This window comes from Anguilla rostrata, chromosome 7, assembly GCF_018555375.3.
Source record: "Anguilla rostrata isolate EN2019 chromosome 7, ASM1855537v3, whole genome shotgun sequence".
Taxonomy (NCBI): domain Eukaryota; kingdom Metazoa; phylum Chordata; class Actinopteri; order Anguilliformes; family Anguillidae; genus Anguilla; species Anguilla rostrata.
In genome coordinates, this window is record NC_057939.1 from 706803 (window position 1) to 728630 (window position 21828).

Below are 21828 nucleotides of genomic sequence, written 5' to 3' on the forward strand. Positions count from 1 at the left end.
GCCAACATTCAGAAACATTATTTCTCTATTGTTATGTGACTTTATCAGAATGATTAATTATTAACTTTATCCCAGTGGACCCTGCACACCAGCCTGATGTCTTTGTGCTCAAACAGCAGATCTTGTGATGAAGCAGGAACACTCATTCCTTGTGCTCTGAATTGCTCTTGGCAGCTCTGTCTGCAGATGGTAAACAGACATACCGACACACACATAGGGGCGCACGCACGCACACACACACAGCCTGTCACTTTCCACACCACATTTAATTCTGCCTGTATGTGTGTGCCATACTCAGAACAGAAACAGAATCAGAAACACTGCTACACTGCTCATCATTATCATCATCATCACGACTCCTTCGGTTTATTCACAAACACACTACAACAGTACTGAAAAAACTGTATCGTTCCGGTCACAATAGCCCCATATGGTGCCACATCATGAGCTGCTTCTCCGCGACATCTCGCACTTCCGCGCACTGGTCAGATCGCGCCGGGAATAAAATAGGAGAGAGAGAGAGAGAGAGAGAGAGAGAGAGAGAGAGAGACAGAGAGAGAGAGAGAGAGAGAGAGAGAGACAGAGAGAGAGAGAGAGAGAGAGAGAGAGAGAGAGAGAGAGAGAGAGAGAGAGAGAGGACAAGGAAAGGAGGAGGGATTTACAGACCGGATAGTGCGGTGACATCAGCTCAGAAAAATGTGTGTGCGCGTGTATCTGCGAGTGTGTTTTGTGTGTGTCTAGCGGCGGAATCGTCGAGCCGGGGGGAGAGGGAAAAGGCGTTTCCATTCTCAAACCGGCGAGACTGTACACAAGAACTCTTCAGTGGATGGACCGAGCGACCTGTCTGGAAACAAACTGCCGAAATACATCGCATTCCATCAGCAATAAGCATTATCAAACACCATTATTCATCAATAGAATTCAGCCGAGGGAATAGTTAGCTAACCTATACATTTAGAACCTAACGTGTTAGTCACGAGAGGGTTTTGCAAGTGGATTTGTCTGCATCAGAACAAAAACTCAAAACAAACGCATACAGGTATCCCTGGATAAAGCAAATCCTCCCGCGTGCTGTGTAGAGCATCTCTCCGTCTCGTTCTCCCATACACCCGCCTGGAGTAAGTAACCCAGTCAACCCGTCTTCTTTCATTTCATTCGTTTAATTAAGTGACTTGTCCTTGTTCTTTATTTTCCGTTTCCGGTGTATGACTTTCTTTCTTTGCTTTATGACACGCGCCTAAATGTCTTTAAGAAAACCATGTCGGTACATTCCCGTACACGCTGTACCAATCGGTCCTGCACGCTAGATGGTATTCGGTGGCATTAGACCCCTACTGTTTAACAACAACAGTTCTCATACCGCGTGTTTGCAGTTTGGATTTGCAACTTCCGAAATGAAAACAAGGAAAATCACACGCTAACTTATCTCTACATATCTTTCGTACCGAGCACCGTTAGACGTCGAGCTTCGCTACAATATACGTTATGCTTTACTGGATGTGCTTTCTTACCAGGGGAATAGTATTCACTAACACAGAAAAACAATGATTTGTGTTGATATTGAGCTCATTTTGAGGTGAAGGTATTAATTACCCACTTAAGTCTTCGCGGAAACATTATAAATCAGCAAGTTATTTTATTAGCTGTATGTTTAAGGGTCTTCTGTTTTTAAATGACTACTTCATTTTCACAACTGCCTTAAAAATGAAAACATAGCAAGCGGTCTCCAAATAGTTTTTTAGAGATAGAACTTCTAAAAAGGACGATTTCCCCCAACACTCCACTGTTTGAGACGGTTCATTTCGAAAGAGAGAAATGAAACCGGGGGATTCATTTGAAACGGTGAGGGCGCGCTTCCCCGTCTGTGACCTATTTAACTACTCTACTGTTAACCGGCGCGTGCTCAGCCAGAGAGTGATTGACATATGTCATCTCTCTGAGCCGCGCGGCGCGGTAGGTAAGAGAAGGTGTAGCTTTCCTGGCTAAATAAAGGTTAAATGAAATCATGAAAAACAAAGGTGCCGTTTGCCCTTTTGGTAAAGTGCTTTGGGACTGATTTTTGCTTACCTACTCTACATGCCCCGGTCACTGCTGACACATCGGTGCGTGTGTGTGCGTGAGAGAGAGAAAGAGAGAGAAAGCAAGCTGCCCATCTGTGGAGTGAAGAATTAACATACAGGAATAGTTTTTTTTAAGCCAAGCTGCTATTATTATTGACAAAAAATCCTCCCCTTTTCAAGAGATCTTGTTGCAGGAATGCAGTGTTAACAGAGAATCTGAATATATTAGATTAAAACTTTAAACACATTCCCTCCACAGCGTACTTCCCTGGGGGCCGGGTGCCTGTGGACTGACTGCAGTAAATGTGTGTGACTGCAGAGTTGACCAATGACAAAGCATTTTACTGGACATTGTTGGATTGTCCCCCCCCCCCCCCCACAACCAGCTGTGCTTCCCCTGACCACTTCCTGTTTCTGTGTATGTGCGTTTCTGAGCAGGCTGCCTGTACACAGCCAGCCACAGGAAGTGCTCTGATTCCCTGGGGCTCAGGCCCAAAGGCAGCTCCTCTGGAGAAGCTGAAACACAGTTTAAGGGAGGTGTGGTGTGCACAGTACAGCACAACACAGCTCAGCACAGCTACAGTACAGCTACAGCTCAGCACAGCTACAGCACAACACAGCACGGCACAGCTACAGCTCAGCACAGCTACAGAACAGCTACAGCTCAGCACAGTACAGCACAGCACAACTTAGCACAGTTACAACACAGCACAGCTACAGCACAACACGGCACAGCTCAGCACAGCTACACTACAGCTACAGCACAGCTCAGCACCATACAGCACGGCACAGCTACAGCACAGCTACACTACAGCTACAGCATAGCACAGCACAGCTCAGCACAACTCAGCACAGCTACAGTACAGCTACAGCACAGCTAAAGAACAGCTACAGTACAACACAACTCAGCTACAGCATAGAACAGCGCGGTACAGCACTGCACAGCTATAGCACAGCTCAGCCACAGAATAGCACAGCTACAGAACAGCACAGAACAGCATAGCACAGCTCAGCTACAGCACTGCACAGCTACAGCACAGCTACAGTACAGCTACAGCACAACACATCTACAGCACAGCTCAGCACAGCTACAGCACATCTCAGCACAGCTACAGCACAACACAGTACAGCACAGCTCAGCACAGCTACAGTACAGCTACAGCTCAGCACAGCTAAAGAACAGCTACAGTACAACACAACTCAGCTACAGCACGGTACAGCACAGAACAGCATAGCACTGTACAGCTTTAGCACAGCTCAGTCACAGAACAGCACAGCTACAGCACAGAACAGCTACAGAACAGCATAGCACTGAACAGCTACAGCACAGCTACATCTCAGCACAGCTACAGTACAGCACAGCACAGCTGCAACACAGCTCAGCACAGCTACAGCGCAGCTACAGTACAGCTCAACAGAGACACTTCCTGTCTGCCTGTCTGTCTGTCTTTCTGTCTGCCTGCGTGTCTGCCTGTGTCAGTAGAGAGAAGAAAGTCTGTAGGCCCTGCATTGTGGGATTTTGGGAGGATGACACATATATTTATTTAAAAAACAGCTTTTATCCATTGGGTGTTTATTTTCTCCTGGTTTGAAAAGGCCAGCCTGCAACACGTTCTCCTCTGAATACATCCAGCCTGCTGCTGGGGAGGGAACTGTGTGTGTGTGTGTGTGTGTGTGGGGAGGGCGGGGCGGGGGGGCAAGGCGGAGTCAGGCACTCACTGGGGGGGGGGGGGGTGGGGTGGAATCTCAATGAAAGGGTGCTTTGCTGTAGTTTGATTTGCTGTGAGCTGATTCCGTTTAGCTTCTGTGTTAGGTCAGTGTCTTGGGGGGGGGGGGGGGGGCATCTGTCCATTTGTGTAAATTGTGGTGAGTCAGTTTTTAGGCTGGGGGGGGGTTAAAGGTTGGCCCTGGTGGGGGAGTGAGGGTGGCACTGAGGGGGATAAGAGGTGGCCTGGGGGGGGGGGGGGGGGAGTGAGGGGTGGCATTGAGGGGGGATAAGAGGTGGCCTGGGGGGGGGGAGTGAGGGGTGGCATTGAGGGGGGGTAAGAGGTGGCCTGGGGGAGGGGGGGGAGTGAGGGGTGGCACTGAGGGGGGGTAAGAGGTGGCCTGGGGGTGGGGGACTGAGGGGTGGCACTGAGGGGGGGTAACAGATCTGTGTGCTGCTGCTGCTATTTCCACGGCTATGAAAGCCGTCTATTTGCAAGGTTGCCTTGGATGCAGTTTCCATAAGCACCCCCTTGTCCATGGTTGCCAAGCACAGCCAAGGTTGCCGTGCTGGTTGGCAGGGTTACCCTCCTTTCTGCGGGGGTTATGGTCGCAGGTTGTGGTCTCTGTTGCTGATTTTCCTACAGTTCTGCTGCTCAACAAGCAAGCAAGCACAATTACCTGCATGGCATGCAGTACTGACACAGTCACCCTGCAGCACTGACACAGTTACACAGCAGCACTGAAAGTGGCACAGGAGCACTGACACAGGTACACAGCAGCACTGACACAGTGACATAGCAGTACCGACACAGTTACACAGCAGTACCGACACAGTTACACAGCAACACTGACACAGTGGCATAGCTGTACCGACAGTTACACAGCAGTACTGACACAGTGATTCAGCAGCTCTGACTCAGTGACTCAGCAGTACTGACAGTTACACTTACACAGTTAAACAGAAACACTGACACAGTGACACAGCAGCACTGACACAGTGACATAGAAGCACTGACACAGTTACACAGCGCTGCTGACAGTGTCATAACACTGACACTGTTACAGAGCAGCACTGACAGTGACTCAGTACTACTGACACAGTGACATAGTGGCACTGACAGTTACACAGCAGCTCTGATACTGTGACTCAGCAGTACTGACACAGTTACACAGCAGCACTGACACAGTGACTCAGCAGTACTGACACAATGACATAGCAGTACCGACACAGTTACTCAGCGGCACTGACACTGTGATTCAGCAGCTCTGATACTGTGATTCAGCAGTACTGACACAGTGACACTGACACAGCCATCCTGTAGCACAATGAACCCACACTGACACAGTGACACTGACACAGCCATCCTGTAGCACAATGAACCCACACTGGGTGTTTCTAAGTGTTTCTCTTATTTATCTTATTTATAGTTTGTCACCTGATTAAATCCCCCCCCCGCCCAAGTGTCACGTGGTTAGGCAGAAACTCCAATGGGGCGGTCTCGTCCTGCCCAATGGGGCGGTCTCATCCTGCCCAATGGGGCGGTCTCATCCTGCCCAATGGGGCGGTCTCATCCTGCCCAATGGGGCGGTCTCATACTGCCCAATGGGGTGGTCTCATCCTGCCCAATGGGGCGGTCTCATCCTGCCCAATGGGGTGGTCTCATCCTGCCCAATGGGGTGGTCTCATCCTGCCCGTTCTCTCTGAATGACTCAACGCTGTTTATTTTCACACTTTCCATATGAAGGTGTTTGGGCTCAAAGCGCTGATATAAGAATGTGAGCAAACACAGCAGACCCCTCGGGCACTGAGATCCACACACACTCACACACACGCACACACACACACACTCACACACACACACGCACACACACACACACACACGCACACACCAACATATACACTCACACACACGCACACACACACGACACACACACACACACACACACACACTCACACACACTCACACACACACACCAACATATACACACACACACACGCACACACACACTCACACACACGCACACTCACACACGCACACAGACACACGCACACACACACACCAACATATACACACACTCACACACACACACAGACACTCACACACGCACACGCACACACACACACACACGCACTCACACACACAGACACTCACACACACACACGCACACACACACACACACACACAAATATACTCTCTCCACCACGTGCAGCTATTCCGGAGGTGGGCGATAAATTATTCCACAGATTCTCAGGCAAAGCGTAAGAATGGAAAATAAGAGGGGAAGAGAGAGAAGGAGGGTGTCAGAGGGAGAGAGAGATGAAGAGAGAGACAATTGAAACAATATGGCTATCAGCCACAAAAAATGTTGTTATGGCTAAGACACACATAATGGTACTAAATCACACCACTGATACATATGTCATGTATTTTGTGTACGGTTGTGTTAGCTGTTGTATTTATGAATGATGTTTTACTCTAACAAGTGTTAACATAAAAAACAGATTAAATTAGATGTTACGACAGCATCAGCTTGTAAGTTATGATCCAGGTACTCAGTTTGTCACCTAAATGCTGAAATGTGATCTTGGAAACTTGAATTGTCTCTTTCCTAAAAGCACTGAAGCATGCTTGCTGTTCACGTGTGCTGATTACCATTCATTCTGTGTGTAGCTTGTGCTTCTCTGCAAAGACTACATGCTAATTGGTCAGCGTGAGAATATGTGCATGTGCAGGCTGTGCAGGGTGTGAGTGCATGTGCAGGCTGTGCAGGGTGTGCAGGGTGTGCAGGGTGTGAGTGCATGTGCAGGCTGTGCAGGGTGTGCAGGCTGTGAGTGCATGTGCAGGAGTGTGCAGACTGTGCAGGGTGTGCAGGGTGTGAGTGCATGTGCAGGGTGTGCAGACTGTGCAGGGTGTCAGTGCATGTGCAGGCTGTGCAGGCTGTGCAGGGTGTCAGTGCATGTGCAGGCTGTGCAGGGTGTGAGTGCATGTGCAGGCTGTGCAGGGTGTGAGTGCATGTGCAGGCTGTGCAGGGTGTGAGTGCATGTGCAGGCTGTGCAGGGTGTGCAGGGTGTGAGTGCATATGCAGACTGTGCAGGCTGTGCAGGGTGTGAGTGCATGTGCAGGGTGTGCAGACTGTGCAGGGTGTGCAGGGTGTGAGTGCATGTGTAAGGTGTGCAGGCTGTGCAGGGTGTGAGTGCATGTGCAGGCTGTGAGTGCATGTGTAGGGTGTGCAGGCTGTGCAGGGTGTGAGTGCATGTGCAGGCTGTGAGTGCATGTGTAGGGTGTGCAGGCTGTGCAGGGTGTCAGTGCATGTGCAGGGTGTGCAGACTGTGCAGGGTGTCAGTGCATGTGTAGGGTGTGCAGACTGTGCAGGGTGTCAGTGCATGTGTAGGGTGTGCAGGCTGTGCAGGCTGTGCAGGGTGTCAGTGCATGTACAGGGTGTGCATACTGTGCAGGCTACAGTGCCTTTCTGAGGGAGGGACTGAGGAAATAATCCCTCTGCAGGCAGGGCCTTGTGTGTGTGTGTGTGTGTGTGTGTGTGTGCCTGGCTGTGGCTCATGGCTGTCATAATGCACCTCTGTGAGTTTGTAATGTTGTGTATACATCATAACCAGCACACATCCACTGATATTTACTATTACAAAGTGCTAAAAGTAGTGTGCGTGTGTGTGTGTGTGTGTGTGTGTGTGTGCATGTGTGTGTATGAGTGTGTGTCTGTGTATGTCTGTGTGTGTGTGTGTGTGTGTGTGTATATGTGTGTGCGTGTGTGTGTATGTGTTATATAGGGATGGGGAGATGAATAGGTAGAGAGGGATGATGAAAGAGTAAAACAGATCGACAGAGAGATTAGTTTTCCTCTTAATTCCGATGGTAAATCCAGCTGCTGTTTTTTCCTCTGCCCCAAAGCCTGAGCAGGAAGTGTTCCCATGGTGACAGCAGGAAGTGAGCCTGGCCAGTCAGTCACAGCTGGGCTGCCATGGCAACCCTCCTGGCTTTGGGTAAAGCAGGGGGAAGGAAGGGGCTGAGGGGGGAGGAGATTGTGTGTGTGTGTGTGTGTGTGTGTGTGTGTGTGTGTGTGCGTGTACAGATCTGACCTGCAGGAAGCAGACTGCACAGAGAAACTCTTAACAGACTGCACTGAGAAATTGTTAACAGACTGCACACAGAAACTTAACAGACTGCAGAAAGAAACATACCATGAGATTGCAATTAGTCAGGATCCTATGTTGTTTTTTATTTCAGAATACAGATAATACTGTTTCTTAAAGCTTTGAGTTTGAGCTATAGGTGTTTTGCAGAGCTCTGGCCACACCCAACTGCGTCCAGATTGTGACTTGATGGTGTGCCGTTTGCTATATTCTTTGAGACAATCTTTATACCAGCAGTAGAATTCGGAGAGAACGTTGCCCAGCAACCAAACTGGCAGTGGCTGGTGAATAGGGCCATCTGTTGTTTAGCCTCTTAGCGAGCTAGCTTGGTGGTGATATGGTTGTAAAGGCTGCATAGCAGATCTAGCATCTGCTAATTTGGCATCAGTGCATGCTCTGCTAAAAGTTTTTAGGAAAGTTAACCCCAAAGTTATAGATGTCAAATTGTATAGGTAAATTACAAAAAACAAGCAAAAAACACTCAGGTAACATTACTCTTAGGCAGGCTGTCATTGTACTGTTTATTGAAGACCAATGGTCAGTGGTTGGCTAATGTTTGCAGTCATGCAGCTAGCTTAGTATGTGTATTATTTCCCCCCCTCCTTTCACAATGACGTCTATTATTGTTTCAGAATCAATTTAATAAAGTGTGATACTAAATGATGTTAATAAAGCTCACTGATTTATTAAATCAGATCTCAATACAGATTGAGTATTTATCTCTAACTCTGCTGGCATTAGTGTGAATGTTCACTGCAGATACTGTGAGCTGTGTGTGTGCGTGTGTGTGTGTGAGAGAGAGTGTGTGTGTGTGTGTTTGTGTGAGAGAGAGAGAGAGTGTGTGTGTGTGTGTGTGTGAGAGAGAGTGCGTGTTCGTGTGTGTGTGCGTATGTGTGTGAGAGAGAGTGTGTGTGTGTGAGAGAGAGAGTGTGTGTGAGAGTGTGTATGCATGTGTTTGTGAGTGTGTGTGCATGTGTGTGTGTGCGTGTGTGTGTGTGTGTGTGTGCTTCTCGCAGTGGAGTTTCATTTGGACTTTTACCAGCTTACCAAACTGCCCGCCCACCTCTGGGAGGGCCAATCAGTGTTGTAGACACACCCACATTCCGCCCACTGAGGCCACACTGACTCTCTCTCACACACCCACACACACACACACACACTCTTACACGCACACACACACATACACACACACGCATGTACACATATCCACACTCTCTTTAACACACACACACACACACAAGTTTTGATTTGCATCGCTGAACATCTTCTGTCAGTCACACTGTTACACTTACAATGGCAAGATGGAGGTACAGGAAGAGAGAGGGAGAGACAGAGGGACAGGGAGAGAGAGAGACAGAGAGAGGGAGGTGGAGAGGCAGAGAGACAGAAAGAGAGGGAGGAGAGAGAGGGAGCGGGAGAGACAGTGGGACAGAGAGAGAGAAAGGGGGAGAGAGAGCGGGACAGATAGGGAGGGGGGCGGGGCACATGAGAGCCAGGGGAGTGTGTGGGTGTGTTTACACTGCTTGCTGTGGTTCATCAGAGAATGAAGACTGAGTTCCTTCATCTGTTGATGGAAGAAAACGTGCCTGTGACTAAATTCTGGAATAATCTTTGTTCCCCTCCCTTATGGAACAGCTGTCCTGTTTTATTCTGTTCACCCTGGCCTGGTGCCCCTGATTGTACCTGTGGGCCCTCCTGCTGATGGGGCCCCTGTGCCGGGTTCTAAGTAGGACTGACAGCTCTGCTGAAACAATGTAAAAATAAAATGAAATAAAGACATTGTACAGTATAGTATATAGTACATTGACTATTTTGGCAATATGTTTTTAAAATCATTGTGACCTGTTGGAAGTATTACACCTTGTCTAGATTGCAGGAGTAAAAATCACTATATGTAAGGGTGTGGCAGTTAAGTATGGCAGTATGTTAATTAGCCCCACCCACTCTGTGTGGGGTGTGGCAGTATATTAATTAGCCCCACCCACTCTGTGTGGGGGTGTGGCAGTATATTAATTAGCCCCACCCACTCTGTGTGGGGGTGTGGCTAAATGTTAATATTTGCTGTGGGACCATGGTGTGTGTCATTAATAAAACAAACAAACAAAACAAAATCACACAAATAACAGCTAAACTCTTCAGTTATTCTGCTCTCCCACTCATCCCTCCATCTCCTGCTCACACTCATCCCTCCATCGCCTGCTCACACTAATCCCTCCATCTCCCTGCTCACACTCATCCCTCCTTCTCCCTGAGGTCTGTCTCAGAGTGTGTTTATTGTTGATGATGGTGTCATGTTTGCAGTGGAAAGACTTAATTAATTTAATGAGAAGCTTGGAGAGATGGGGACAGAGAGAGAGAGAGAGGGAAGGAGAGGGGAGAGAGAGTGAAAGCATCATAGGGAAAGATGGGAGAAGACGGAGAGAGGGCGGGAGAGGCCCGTAGAAGTTTGCATGTCAAAGAGATTTTGTAGCCTTCCTCACCCATCCTGTGTTGCCATGGTTACACATAACGGTGGCATTTTGGCTTGGTACCCGAGTCTGACAGTGGACTCTGACAGCTTGCTGGAAGGGAAGAAGGGTTCCCAGCCATGGGGAGAGGAGCAGAGGGTTTTCCAAGACATTAAGGGGGCGTGGCTAATTACAGGGCGTGGTCATGGGTGGGTGTGGCTGGTGGTAGGTGACAGGTATAAATCTGACCGTGATCACTCTGAGATTAATCTGTTTATATCATTCATCACTGCCTCCGTCTCATCACTCTTACCAATCCATACCCATCCCTAAACTCATCCCCACCTCTAAACTCATCCCCACCCTTAACTCATCCCCACCCCTAAACTCATCCCCACCTCTAAACTCATCAACACCCTAAACTCATCCCCACCCCTAAACTCATCCCCACCCTAAACTCATCACTCTTACCAATCCATACCCATCCCTAAACTCATCCCCACCCTAAACTCATCACTCTTACCTATCATACCCATCCCTAAACTCATCCCCACCCCTACACGCATCACTCTTACCTATCATACCCATCCCTAAACTCATCCCCACCCCTAAACTCATCTCCATCCCTAAACTCATCCCCACCTCTAAACTCATCCCCACCCCTAAACTTATCCCCACCCTAAACTCATCACTCTTACCAATCCATACCCATCCCTAAACTCATCCCCACCTCTAAACTCATCACTCTTACCTATCATACCCATCTCTAAACTCATTACCACCACTCATCACCTCCTTTGTGGACTTCTTTTTTCAGAACACATGATGTATAGATGATCCACCTGTGGATCCACCTCTCCAAATCTGCCACGTGTGTAATTGACATTGCTGCAAATTGAACCCACAGAGTCAGACTGCAGACCAGAATAGTCACTCACAGATACAGGGAATCAGACTGCAGACCAAAGCAGATGCTCACAGATTCAGGGAATCAGGCTGCGGACCATAGCAGATGCACACAGATACAGAGAATCAGGCTGCAGACCATAGTAAACGCTCACAGACATAAAGAATCTTGCTGCAGACTGGAGTAGACGGTCACAGATAAGGCGTGCTCTGTCACAGATGAACAGATGAAGAGAGCAGATTTGTGAGTGACTCATCAGAGGTGCGATGGCTGATTCCTTCAGGACACTGAGTCACCAAAGAGAGAACGAGAGGAGACAGGGAGGTGAGGGTGGAGAGGAGACAGGGAGGTGAGAGTGGAGAGACAGGGAGGTGAAGGTGGAGAGGAGACAGGGAGGTGAAGGTGGAGAGGAGACAGGGAGGTGAGGATCGGGAGGAGACAGGGAGGTGAAGGTAAAGAGGAGACAGGGAGGTGAGGATGGAGAGGAGACAGGGAGGTGAGGGTGGAAGGAGACAGGGAGGTGAGGGTGGAGAGGAGACAGGGAGGTGAAGGTGGAGAGACAGGGAGGTGAGGGTGGAGAGACAGGGAGGTGAAGGTGGAGAAGAGACAGGGGGGTGAGGATCGGGAGGAGACAGGGAGGTGAAGGTAAAGAGGAGACAGGGAGGTGAGGGTGGAGAGGAGACAGGGAGGTGAGGGTGGAGAGGAGACAGGGAGGTGAGGGTGGCGAGACAGGGAGGTGAGGGTGGAGAGACAGGGAGGTGAAGGTGGAGAGGAGACAGGGAGGTGAGGATCGGGAGGAGACAGGGAGGTGAAGGTAAAGAGGAGACAGGGAGGTGAGGATGGAGAGGAGACAGGGAGGTGAGGGTGGAGAGGAGACAGGGAGGTGAGGGTGGAGAGGAGACAGGGAGGTGAAGGTGGAGAGACAGGGAGGTGAGGGTGGAGAGACAGGGAGGTGAAGGTGGAGAAGAGACAGGGGGTGAGGATCGGGAGGAGACAGGGAGGTGAAGGTAAAGAGGAGACAGGGAGGTGAGGGTGGAGAGGAGACAGGGAGGTGAGGGTGGAGAGGAGACAGGGAGGTGAGGGTGGAGAGACAGGGAGGTGAGGGTGGAGAGACAGGGAGGTGAAGGTGGAGAGGAGACAGGGAGGTGAGGATCGGGAGGAGACAGGGAGGTGAGAGTGGAGAGGAGACAGGGAGGTGAGGGTGGAGAGGAGACAGGGAGGTGAAGGTGGAGAGGAGACAGGGAAGTGAGGGTGGAGAGGAGACAGGGAGGTGAGAGTGGAGAGACAGGGAGGTGAAGGTGGAGAGGAGACAGGGAGGTGAGGGTGGAGAGGAGACAGGGAGGTGAGGGTGGAGAGACAGGGAGGTGAGGGGAGAGACAGGGAGGTGAGGTGGAGAGACAGGGAGGTGAAGGTGGAGAGGAGACAGGGAGGTGAGGGTGGAGAGGAGACAGGGAGGTGAGGGTGGAGAGGAGACAGGGAGGTGAGGGTGGAGAGACAGGGAGGTGAGGGTGGAGAGACAGGGAGGTGAAGGTGGAGAGGAGACAGGGAGGTGAAGGTGGAGAAGAGACAGGGAGGTGAGGATCGGGAGGAGACAGGGAGGTGAAGGTAAAGAGGAGACAGGGAGGTGAGGGTGGAGAGGAGACAGGGAGGTGAGGATGGGGAGGAGACAGGGAGGTGAGGGTGGAGAGTAGACAGGGTGGTGAGGATGGGGAGGAGAATAGAGACCTATGGAGTGGAAGTGAGAGAACAGAGGGATGAAGGATGGAGGGGAAAGAATGCTTTATGAAAGGGTTAAGTTCAGACTGACAGCAGTAGCATAACCTCCCCACACCCCACTCCCCCACACCTCCTCCGCTCTCCCTTTCTCACTCCCACATTCGCAGCAGGAGTTTTTGGGGGTGGAAATCTTGCGTTGCTAGGAGACCTTCTCCTGCCTGAAAGGAAAGAGGGCCTGGTTGCCATGACAACTCGTGCAGTGTGAAGAGTGAATGGAGTTAGGTGAAGGGGTATGTGGTGGAGGGGATGGGGGGGGGGGCTGGTCAGATGATCTTTGTAAAATATCACCCCCTAAGACAGCCCCCCCTTTACTGAACAAACATGAGATTGATGCACTGAACCCCCACTGTACTGATGGAGTCAGCTGCCGGCATGCACACACTCACACACACACGCACACGCACACACACACACGCACACGCACACACACACGCACACACACACAGTTTCCCCTGTGTAAGCTTGAGCCTCTTGCAGTGTATGATCTGCTGTGATTTCTCATGTAATCACTACCTCTGAGGCTCATAATGAGCCCTTTATAACTGCATTAACACAGGCACTGCCTTTTTCTGCCTCCCCAAACACAAGTTCCACTGTGACAGGTACTGCCTGTGTAACCCTACAACATGGACTGCACTCCATATTATTGCTCCATAGTACAGGGTGACTACTCTGTTTTTAATGGTAGCAGTTTAAATCAAATCATCAAATCAAATTTTATTTGTATAGCGTATTTTACAGCAGTAAATGTCCTCAGTGTGTAACAGTTACAGTTTAAATGTCCTCAGTGTGTAACAGTAACAGTTTAAATGTACTCAGTGTGTAACAGTAACAGTTTAAATGTACTCAGTGTGTAACTGTAACAGTTTAAATGTCCTCAGTGTGTAACTGTAACAGTTTAAATGTCCTCAGTGTATAACTGTAACAGTTTAAATGTACTCAGTGTGTAACTGTAACAGTTTAAATGTACTCAGTGTGTAACAGTAACAGTTTAAATGTACTCAGTGTGTAACTGTAACAGTTTAAATGTCCTCAGTGTGTAACTGTAACAGTTTAAATGTACTCAGTGTGTAACAGTAACAGTTTAAATGTACTCAGTGTGTAACTGTAACAGTTTAAATGTACTCAGTGTGTAACAGTAACAGTTTAAATGTACTCAGTGTGTAACAGTAACAGTTTAAATGTACTCAGTGTGTAACTGTAACAGTTTAAATGTACTCAGTGTGCTGCCCTACAGTAGGGTTGGGGCCGCTGCAGACCTCTGTTTTCAATAAGTTCTGCATTTTTTTCTGACAGTACCGGATATTCGGTGTGTGTGTGTGTGTGTGTGTGTGTATATGAACATGTGCATGTGTGTGTCTGTCTGTGGGTCTACACAAGAGGAAATTGGTGAAGGAAGGTGGGAGTTATAGATTTAAAAATTTTAATAAAAGCAATTTCTGTTTCCAGTCAAGGGTTTTTGTTATTTACTGAGCATGTTCCCCATTGTGTTTATGTCTGCCAGCTGCTGAACTGTTCTTCGGTGGTCATCAGTGATGTCATCTCTAACTGTACAGTTCAGCCCTGAAAAATCATATACAGTTAATACATTTCCTGTCAATTATACAGTCCAAGTTTGAGATGAAAAGAGAGAGATTAAATGGGGAAAAGAGAAGTGGGGCAGAGAGAGAGAGAGAGAAAGAGAGAGAGAGAGAGAATATATGTACGGAAAAATCGAGAGGAGACAGGGAATGGAAAGCTTAGAGGTGGACAGAGACAGTTTGAGGTTGTGTAGACAGGAGACAGATCACCATGGAGATGTGTTTTTATGACCAGCTTTCCCCAGCAGGGGGTAGGAGTGTCCTGGATGGGTCTTTGCTTCATAATCAGCATTATAATTCCAATTGTTTTCATGGTTTATCACATTTATGTAGTTAATTTATAAGCATATGAATGGTATTTTTTGAATTTTACTGTTGTAAGTAATTATTTGTACTATTTGTTAATAATGTTTTTTTTAACTCATATTGAGTGAGTATATGATTTGTTATGGTTCATACTTCATTCTTATTTTATGCCTTATTGAAATAATCTACAATATGTGTTTATGAAATGCTGAATAGACACATAAATACATAATGCATACATGGCATACATGGGGTGTGTGTGTGTGAGTATGAGTTTTGTTGTGTTATATGAGGCTGTTAGCTTGATCTGTGTTTTGGAGGTTCAGTCCTCTTGCTGACTCAAGCTGGAGTGGAGCTTACTGTAATTCTGTGGGAAAGGCTTCCCCCTGCAGGCAGTGCAGTGTAACTGCAGTGTTTGTATTCAGGGCGGTATCAGCTTTTGACTGTTTTCCTGTTGCATGCTGTGAAAACACAACCCAACCCCAGGCCAATAATGCTGATAACTTTCTTTACTTTTCTTAATATTTTGCAATGCTGTTCCAGATTTTTATTTGTGCAAGAAGTTGATCTAAGAGCAGACATAATTATTATCTGCAATTTGATAGAGGATGGTGTGAAGCTTTGTTCAGGAAAACTTCTGAAGACTGCTTTTGGGTGAAATGGGGGATTGAAGCATCAGCCATGGGCTGGGATGTTTTAAGCCCTATTTGTGAGTTAGAGTTGGGTGGGGGGGGGGCTGGGGTCTGTTTGCAGGAGGGGAGAAGATGGGCCATTAAAACAACGTTGGGAATGAAGAGAGTGATTGTAGTGTTGGTAGTGATTGTAGTGTTGGTAGCGATTGTAGTGTTGATAGTGATTGTAGTGTTGGTAGTGATTGTAGTGTTGGTAGCGATTGTAGTGTTGGTAGCGATTGTAGTGTTGATAGTGATTGTAGTGTTGATAGCTATTGTAGGTTGATAGATTTTAGTGTGTAGCGATTGTAGTGTTGATAGCGATTGTAGTGTTGGTAGCGATTGTAGTGTTGGTAGTGATTGTAGTGTTGGTAGCGATTGTACTGTTGGTAGCGATTGTAGTGTTGGTAGTGATTGTAGTGTTGGTAGCGATTGTAGTGTTGATAGCGATTGTAGTGTTGGTAGCGATTGTAGTGTTGATAGCGATTGTAGTGTTGGTAGCGATTGTAGTGTTGATAGCGATTGTAGTGTTGGTAGCGATTGTAGTGTTGGTAGCGATTGTAGTGTTGGTAGTGATTGTAGTGTTGGTAGTGATTGTAGTGTTGGTAGTGAATGTAGTGTTGGTAGCGATTGTAGTGTTGATAGCGATTGTAGTGTTGGTAGCGATTGTAGTGTTGGTAGCGATTGTAGTGTTGGTAGTGATTGTAGTGATTGTGCATGCAGTTATCACAGAGCGCTATTCATCAGTCATATGATGAGTCTTCTCTTAGCCTCATCACTGACTGCAGCTACACCTCTCCCCTCAGAAACAAATGTGCAGTATGGGTCATTGTGTGTGAGTGTGTGTGTGTGTGCGAGTGTGTGCGAGTGTGTGTGCGTGTGTGTGCGTGTGTGTGTGAGTGTGTGTTTGTGTGTGCAAGTGTGTGTGTGTGTGCGCGAGTGTGTGTGTGTGTGCGCAAGTGTGCGCAAGTGTGTGTGTGTGTGTGTGAGTGTTCTTTTCTATTTTTAAAGCTTTGATATTTTGAATTTACACACACACACACACTCACTCACTCTCTCTCTCTCTCTCGCCCCCGCAGGCCATGTCGGAGTACAGCTCTATGCTGAGCGACCTGTCTGAGATCATCACCGCGGAGGACCTGGAGATGCTGAAGAGCGCCTGCAAGGAGGACATCCCCGAGGACCAGAGCACCGGCATCACCTGCTCCAACGACTGGTTCAGCTACCTGGAGAAGAACCACAAACTGGCACAGGGTGAGAGGGGGAGAGAGGGATGGAGAAAGGGATGGAGAGTGGGAGGGAGAGAGGGAAGGAGGGAGGGAGAGATATATGGACAGTGGAAGGGAGGGAGAGACGGAGAGTGGGACGGAGAGAGGGAGGGAGGGAGAGAGTGGGAGCAGGAGAGTGAGTGAGTGGGAGGGTGGGAAAGAGAGAACGGAGAGGCAGAGTAGGAAGGAGAAGTCAGAGCTCAGATGAAGACATGAGGGATTTGGCCGTTTAAGTCAGCACCATGAAACAGCCTATGGTTAGGTGCTGCTGTGGCTCATGTTTGATATTCCTGTGAAATATTCCTGTGAAATATATCTGTGTTGAGATATCTCTGTGAGATATCCCTGTGAAATATTCCTGTGAAATATATCTGTGTTGAGATATCTCTGTGAGATATCCCTGTGAAATATTCCTGTGAGATATTTCTGTGATATATTTCTGTGAGATATTCCTGTGAGATATTTCTGTAAGATATCCCTGAGAGATAGATAGTCCTGTGAAATATTTCTGTGAGATATCCCTGAGAGATAGATAGTCCTGTGAGATATTTTTTTTGGAGGAGTGTAGCACAGTGTTTTTCAGGACAGAGTGTAGCACAGTGGGTAAGGAACTGGGCTTGTAACCGAAAGGTCGCAGGTTCGATTCCCGGGTAGGGCACTGCCGTTGTACCCTTGAGCAAGGTACTTAACCGAAATTGCTTCAGTATATATCCAGCTGTATAAATGGATACAATGTAAAAATGCTATGTAAAAAGTTGTGTAAGTCGCTCTGGATAAGAGCGTCTGCTAAATGCCTGTAATGTAATATTTCTGTGAGATATTCCTGTGAGATATCTCTGAGAGATAGATAGTCCTGTGAGATATTTCTGTGAGATATCCCTGAGAGATAGTCCTGTGAGATATCCCTGAGAGATAGTCCTGTGAGATATTTCTGAGAGATAGATATTTCTGTGAGATATCTGTGTGAGATATCTGTGTGAGATATTTCTGTGAGATATCTCTGAGAGATAGATAGTTCTGTGAGATATCTGTGTGAGATATTTTTGTGAGATATTCCTGTGAGATATTTCTGTGAGATATCCCTGAGAGATAGGTCGTCCTGTGAGATATTTCTGTGAGATATCCCTGAGAGATAGGTAGTCCTGTGAGATATTCCTATGAGATATTTCTGAGAGATAGATAGTTCTGTGAGATATTTCTGTGAGATATCTGTGTGAGATAGTCCTGTGAGATATTTCTGTGAGATATTCCTGTGAGATATTTCTGTGAGATATCCCTGAGAGATAGATATTCCTGTGAGATATCTCTGCGAGATATCCCTGTGAAATATTCCTGTGAGATATTTCTGTGATATATTTCTGTGAGATATTCCTGTGAGATATTTCTGTGAGATATCCCTGAGAGATAGATAGTCCTGTGAAATATTTCTGTGAGATATCCCTGAGAGATAGATAGTCCTGTGAGATATTTCTGTGAGATATTTCTGTGAGATAGTCCTGTGAGATATTTCTGTGAGATATCCCTGAGAGATAGTCCTGTGAGATATTCCTGTGAGATATTTCTGTGAGCTATCTCTGAGAGATAGATAGTCCTGTGAGATATTTCTGTGAGATATCTGTGTGAGATAGTCCTGTGAGATATTTCTGTGAGATATTCCTGTGAAATATTCCTGTGAGATATTTCTGTGAGATATCCCTGAGAGATAGGTAGTCCTGTGAGATATTCCTGTGAGATATCTCTGAGAGATAGATAGTTCTGTGAGATATTTCTGTGATATATCTGTGTGAGATAGTCCTGTGAGATATTCCTGTGAGATATTTCTGTGAGATATCCCTGAGAGATATGTAGTCCTGTGAGATATTCCTGTGAGATATCCCTGAGAGATAGGTAGTCCTGTGAGATATTCCTGTGAGATATCCCTGAGAGATAGGTAGTCCTGTGAGATATTCCTATGATATATTTCTGAGAGATAGATAGTTCTGTGAGATATTTCTGTGAGATATCTCTGAGAGATAGATAGTTCTGTGAGATATTTCTGTGAGATATCTGTGTGAGATAGTCCTGTGAGATATTTCTGTGAGATATCCCTGAGAGATAGGTAGTCCTGTGAGATATTCCTGTGGGATATTTCTGTGAGATATCCCTGAGAGATAGATATTCCTGTGAGATATTTCTGTGAGATATCCCTGAGAGATAGTCCTGTGAGATATTCCTGTGAGATATTTCTGTGAGATATCCCTGAGAGATAGATAGTCCTGTGAGATAATCCTGTGAGATATTCATGTGAGATATTTCTGAGTCATTCCTGTGAGATATTCCTGTGAAATATTCCTGTGGAAATATTTCTGTGAGATATCTCTGTGAGATATTCCTGTGAGATAGTCCTGTGAAATATTTCTGTGAGATATTCCTGTGAAATATTTTTGTGAGATATCTCTGTGAGATATTTTTGTGAGATTTTCCTGTGAGATATTGCTGTGAGATATTCCTGTGAGATATCTCTGTGAGATATTCCTGTGAGATATTGCTGTGAGATATTCTTATGACATATTTCTGTGAGATATTCCTGTGAGATAGTCCTGTGAGATATCTCTGTGAAATATTTTTGTGAGATATTCCTATGAGATATTGCTCTGAGATATTCCTGTGAGATACCTCTGTGAGATATTCCTGTGAGATATTGCTGTGGGATATTCCTGTGATATAGTCCTGTGAGATATTCCTATGACATATTTCTGTGAGATATTCCTGTGAGATATCTCTGTGAGATATTTCTGTGAGTTCCCTGTGTCACTCCTGACCTGTGGGCCTTCCTCTCATGCTCAGTGCTTGGCGCTGGGGTCTCTGGCCTGCTCAGCTCAGCTGTGTTGCTGTTTGAGGGATGAAGGTCAGCGCCCTTTCCCTGTCTTCTTCAGATAACCTGTCCTACATCGAGCACATCTTCGAGATCTCGCGCCGGCCTGACCTGCTGACGCGAGTCATCGAGTACCGCACCACTGTGCTGAAGATCTCAGAGGACTACGAGATGGACACCAAACTCACACGCATTCCCTCCGCGAAGAAGTACAAAGGTCTCGTCTCCTTTCCTTCTCTTTTTTGTCTTGCTAAATGGAGGCATTGATTAGCTCTGTTTACGGTGTGGAAAGCACCTGTGCATTTATTAGGCACTCTGAGACTCTGTGACACTGAGGTAACTGCTGTCGGTGCACAGATAGTTTACCAGAGTGCATTCCCCTGAAACAGGAATTTCCTGTGAAATTTCAGACTTCTGCATTTAGTGCCAGTGACCAGTCACTCTAGCAGGCAGGTCTGAGGATGGAGCTGCTTTAGCGGGGGGGGGTGGGTCTGGGGACGGGGCAACTCTATTGGGGGGGGGGGTCTGAGTATGGAGCCGTTCTATCTCTTCTCTCTTTCTATTCTAATGTTTTTTTTTTCATTTTTTTCAGATATAATCCGACAACCCTCTGAAGATGAGATCATCAAGCTGGCTCCTCCCCCTAAGAAAGTGTGATGTCACAGGTCCTAATAGTGATGTCACAGGTCTTTATTGTGATGTCACATGTCCTTATATTTTCACTCCAACCCTTCATCAGACAACCTGCCTCCCCCCCACCCCCCGTTACGCTTGCACTTCCCTGACACACCACTTGGTGGCACTACCCGCCACGTCCGACCTGCCACACATGCCACACAACACTACTGTGCTCCCCGTGCTGAAGAGGAGGATGGACTGGCAGAGGCCGAGAAAAGAGGAAGAATGGAAGAAGAGGTGGAATGGAAAAGCAGAAGGAGAAAGAGGGTATTTTCCCCATTTGGTCTACAGCTGAGGCCTGCTTGCCTGACTTGTGCTCCTGACATACTGATCACTGATGCATTGTTCCCAGAGGATGTGTGTGTGTGTGTGTGTGTGTGTGTGTGTCACTGAAATCATGTGATCCAACCCCTGTCCCTGGGAACAGCACTGTCTGTGTTGTTTTGGCAGCCTCCCTAACCAATGGTGTGAGCCGTTACAGAACATCCTAACCAATGGTGTGAGGAGTTACAGAACATCCTAACCAATGGTGTGAGGCGTTACAGAACATCCTAACCAATGGTGTGAGGAGTTACACAACATCCTAACCAATGGTGTGAGGCGCTACAGAACATCCCTGGAACCCTTTATCCAAAATGTGGTCAGATTGCTGTTATTGTCCTGCAGTTTATTCCCCTTTGTGGAGTCAGGTGTGGCTTTCCCAAAGAAAATCACACCATATCAGACCAGAACTTCAGAGTTCAGTGCAATTCACAAAGCTTAGTATTTTTATTAAATGCAATACCTTAATTTTTATTAAAAACAACAGTATTTGCCTTTTTTGCGATAAACCTCCCAGACCACAGTGTTCTTTAGCTGGGTGTTGTTCTGTTTTTATTAATTAGCTGCAATGTAAAGCATCGTGTTTAACATTATTACCCTAAACGGGGCTTGAATATCGTACTCTACAGCAGTGCTTCTCAACCCTGGCCCTGCCAGCGATCATCCTCACCTCTGAGCAGCTCCACCCTGGCCCCCACTGAGCCGCGCTAACTCTGTACTCAGCTGCTCTCATTGATCGCTTAAGCGCAGAGTAACAGGGACAGCTGCTAGGTCTGTGCTGCAGCTTGTTTGGGTCTGTGCTGCAGCTCCTTAGGGTCTGTGCTGCGGCTTGTTAGGGTCTGTGCTGCTGCTCCTTAGGGTCTGTGCTGCGACTCCTTAGGGTCTGTGCTGCAGCTCGTTTGGGTCTGTGCTGCTGCTCCTTAGGGTCTGTGCTGCGACTCGTTAGGGTCTGTGCTGCGGCACCTTAAGGTCTGTGGACAAGCAGCTCGTTAGGGTCCAGAGCAGCAGCTCGTTAGGGTCCAGAGCAGCAGCTTGTTGGGGTCCAGAGCAGCAGCTCGTTAGGGTCCAGAGCAGCAGCTTGTTGGGGTCCAGAGCAGCAGCTC

At 47.4% G+C, this 21828-nt stretch overlaps 1 protein-coding gene across 1 annotated transcript; it reads left to right on the forward strand.

Annotated features, from left to right (window-relative positions):
• The first annotated feature begins 690 nt into the window (after positions 1-690).
• LOC135258707 (astrocytic phosphoprotein PEA-15-like) lies at positions 691-20535 on the forward strand. The gene is made up of 4 exons (XM_064342212.1): positions 691-1118; positions 16684-16858; positions 19788-19943; positions 20319-20535. Exons 2-4 carry the CDS (start codon positions 16687-16689, stop codon positions 20381-20383), a joined length of 393 nt encoding a protein of 130 aa, XP_064198282.1. The 5' UTR covers positions 691-1118; positions 16684-16686; the 3' UTR covers positions 20384-20535.
• The last annotated feature ends 1293 nt before the right edge of the window (positions 20536-21828 follow it).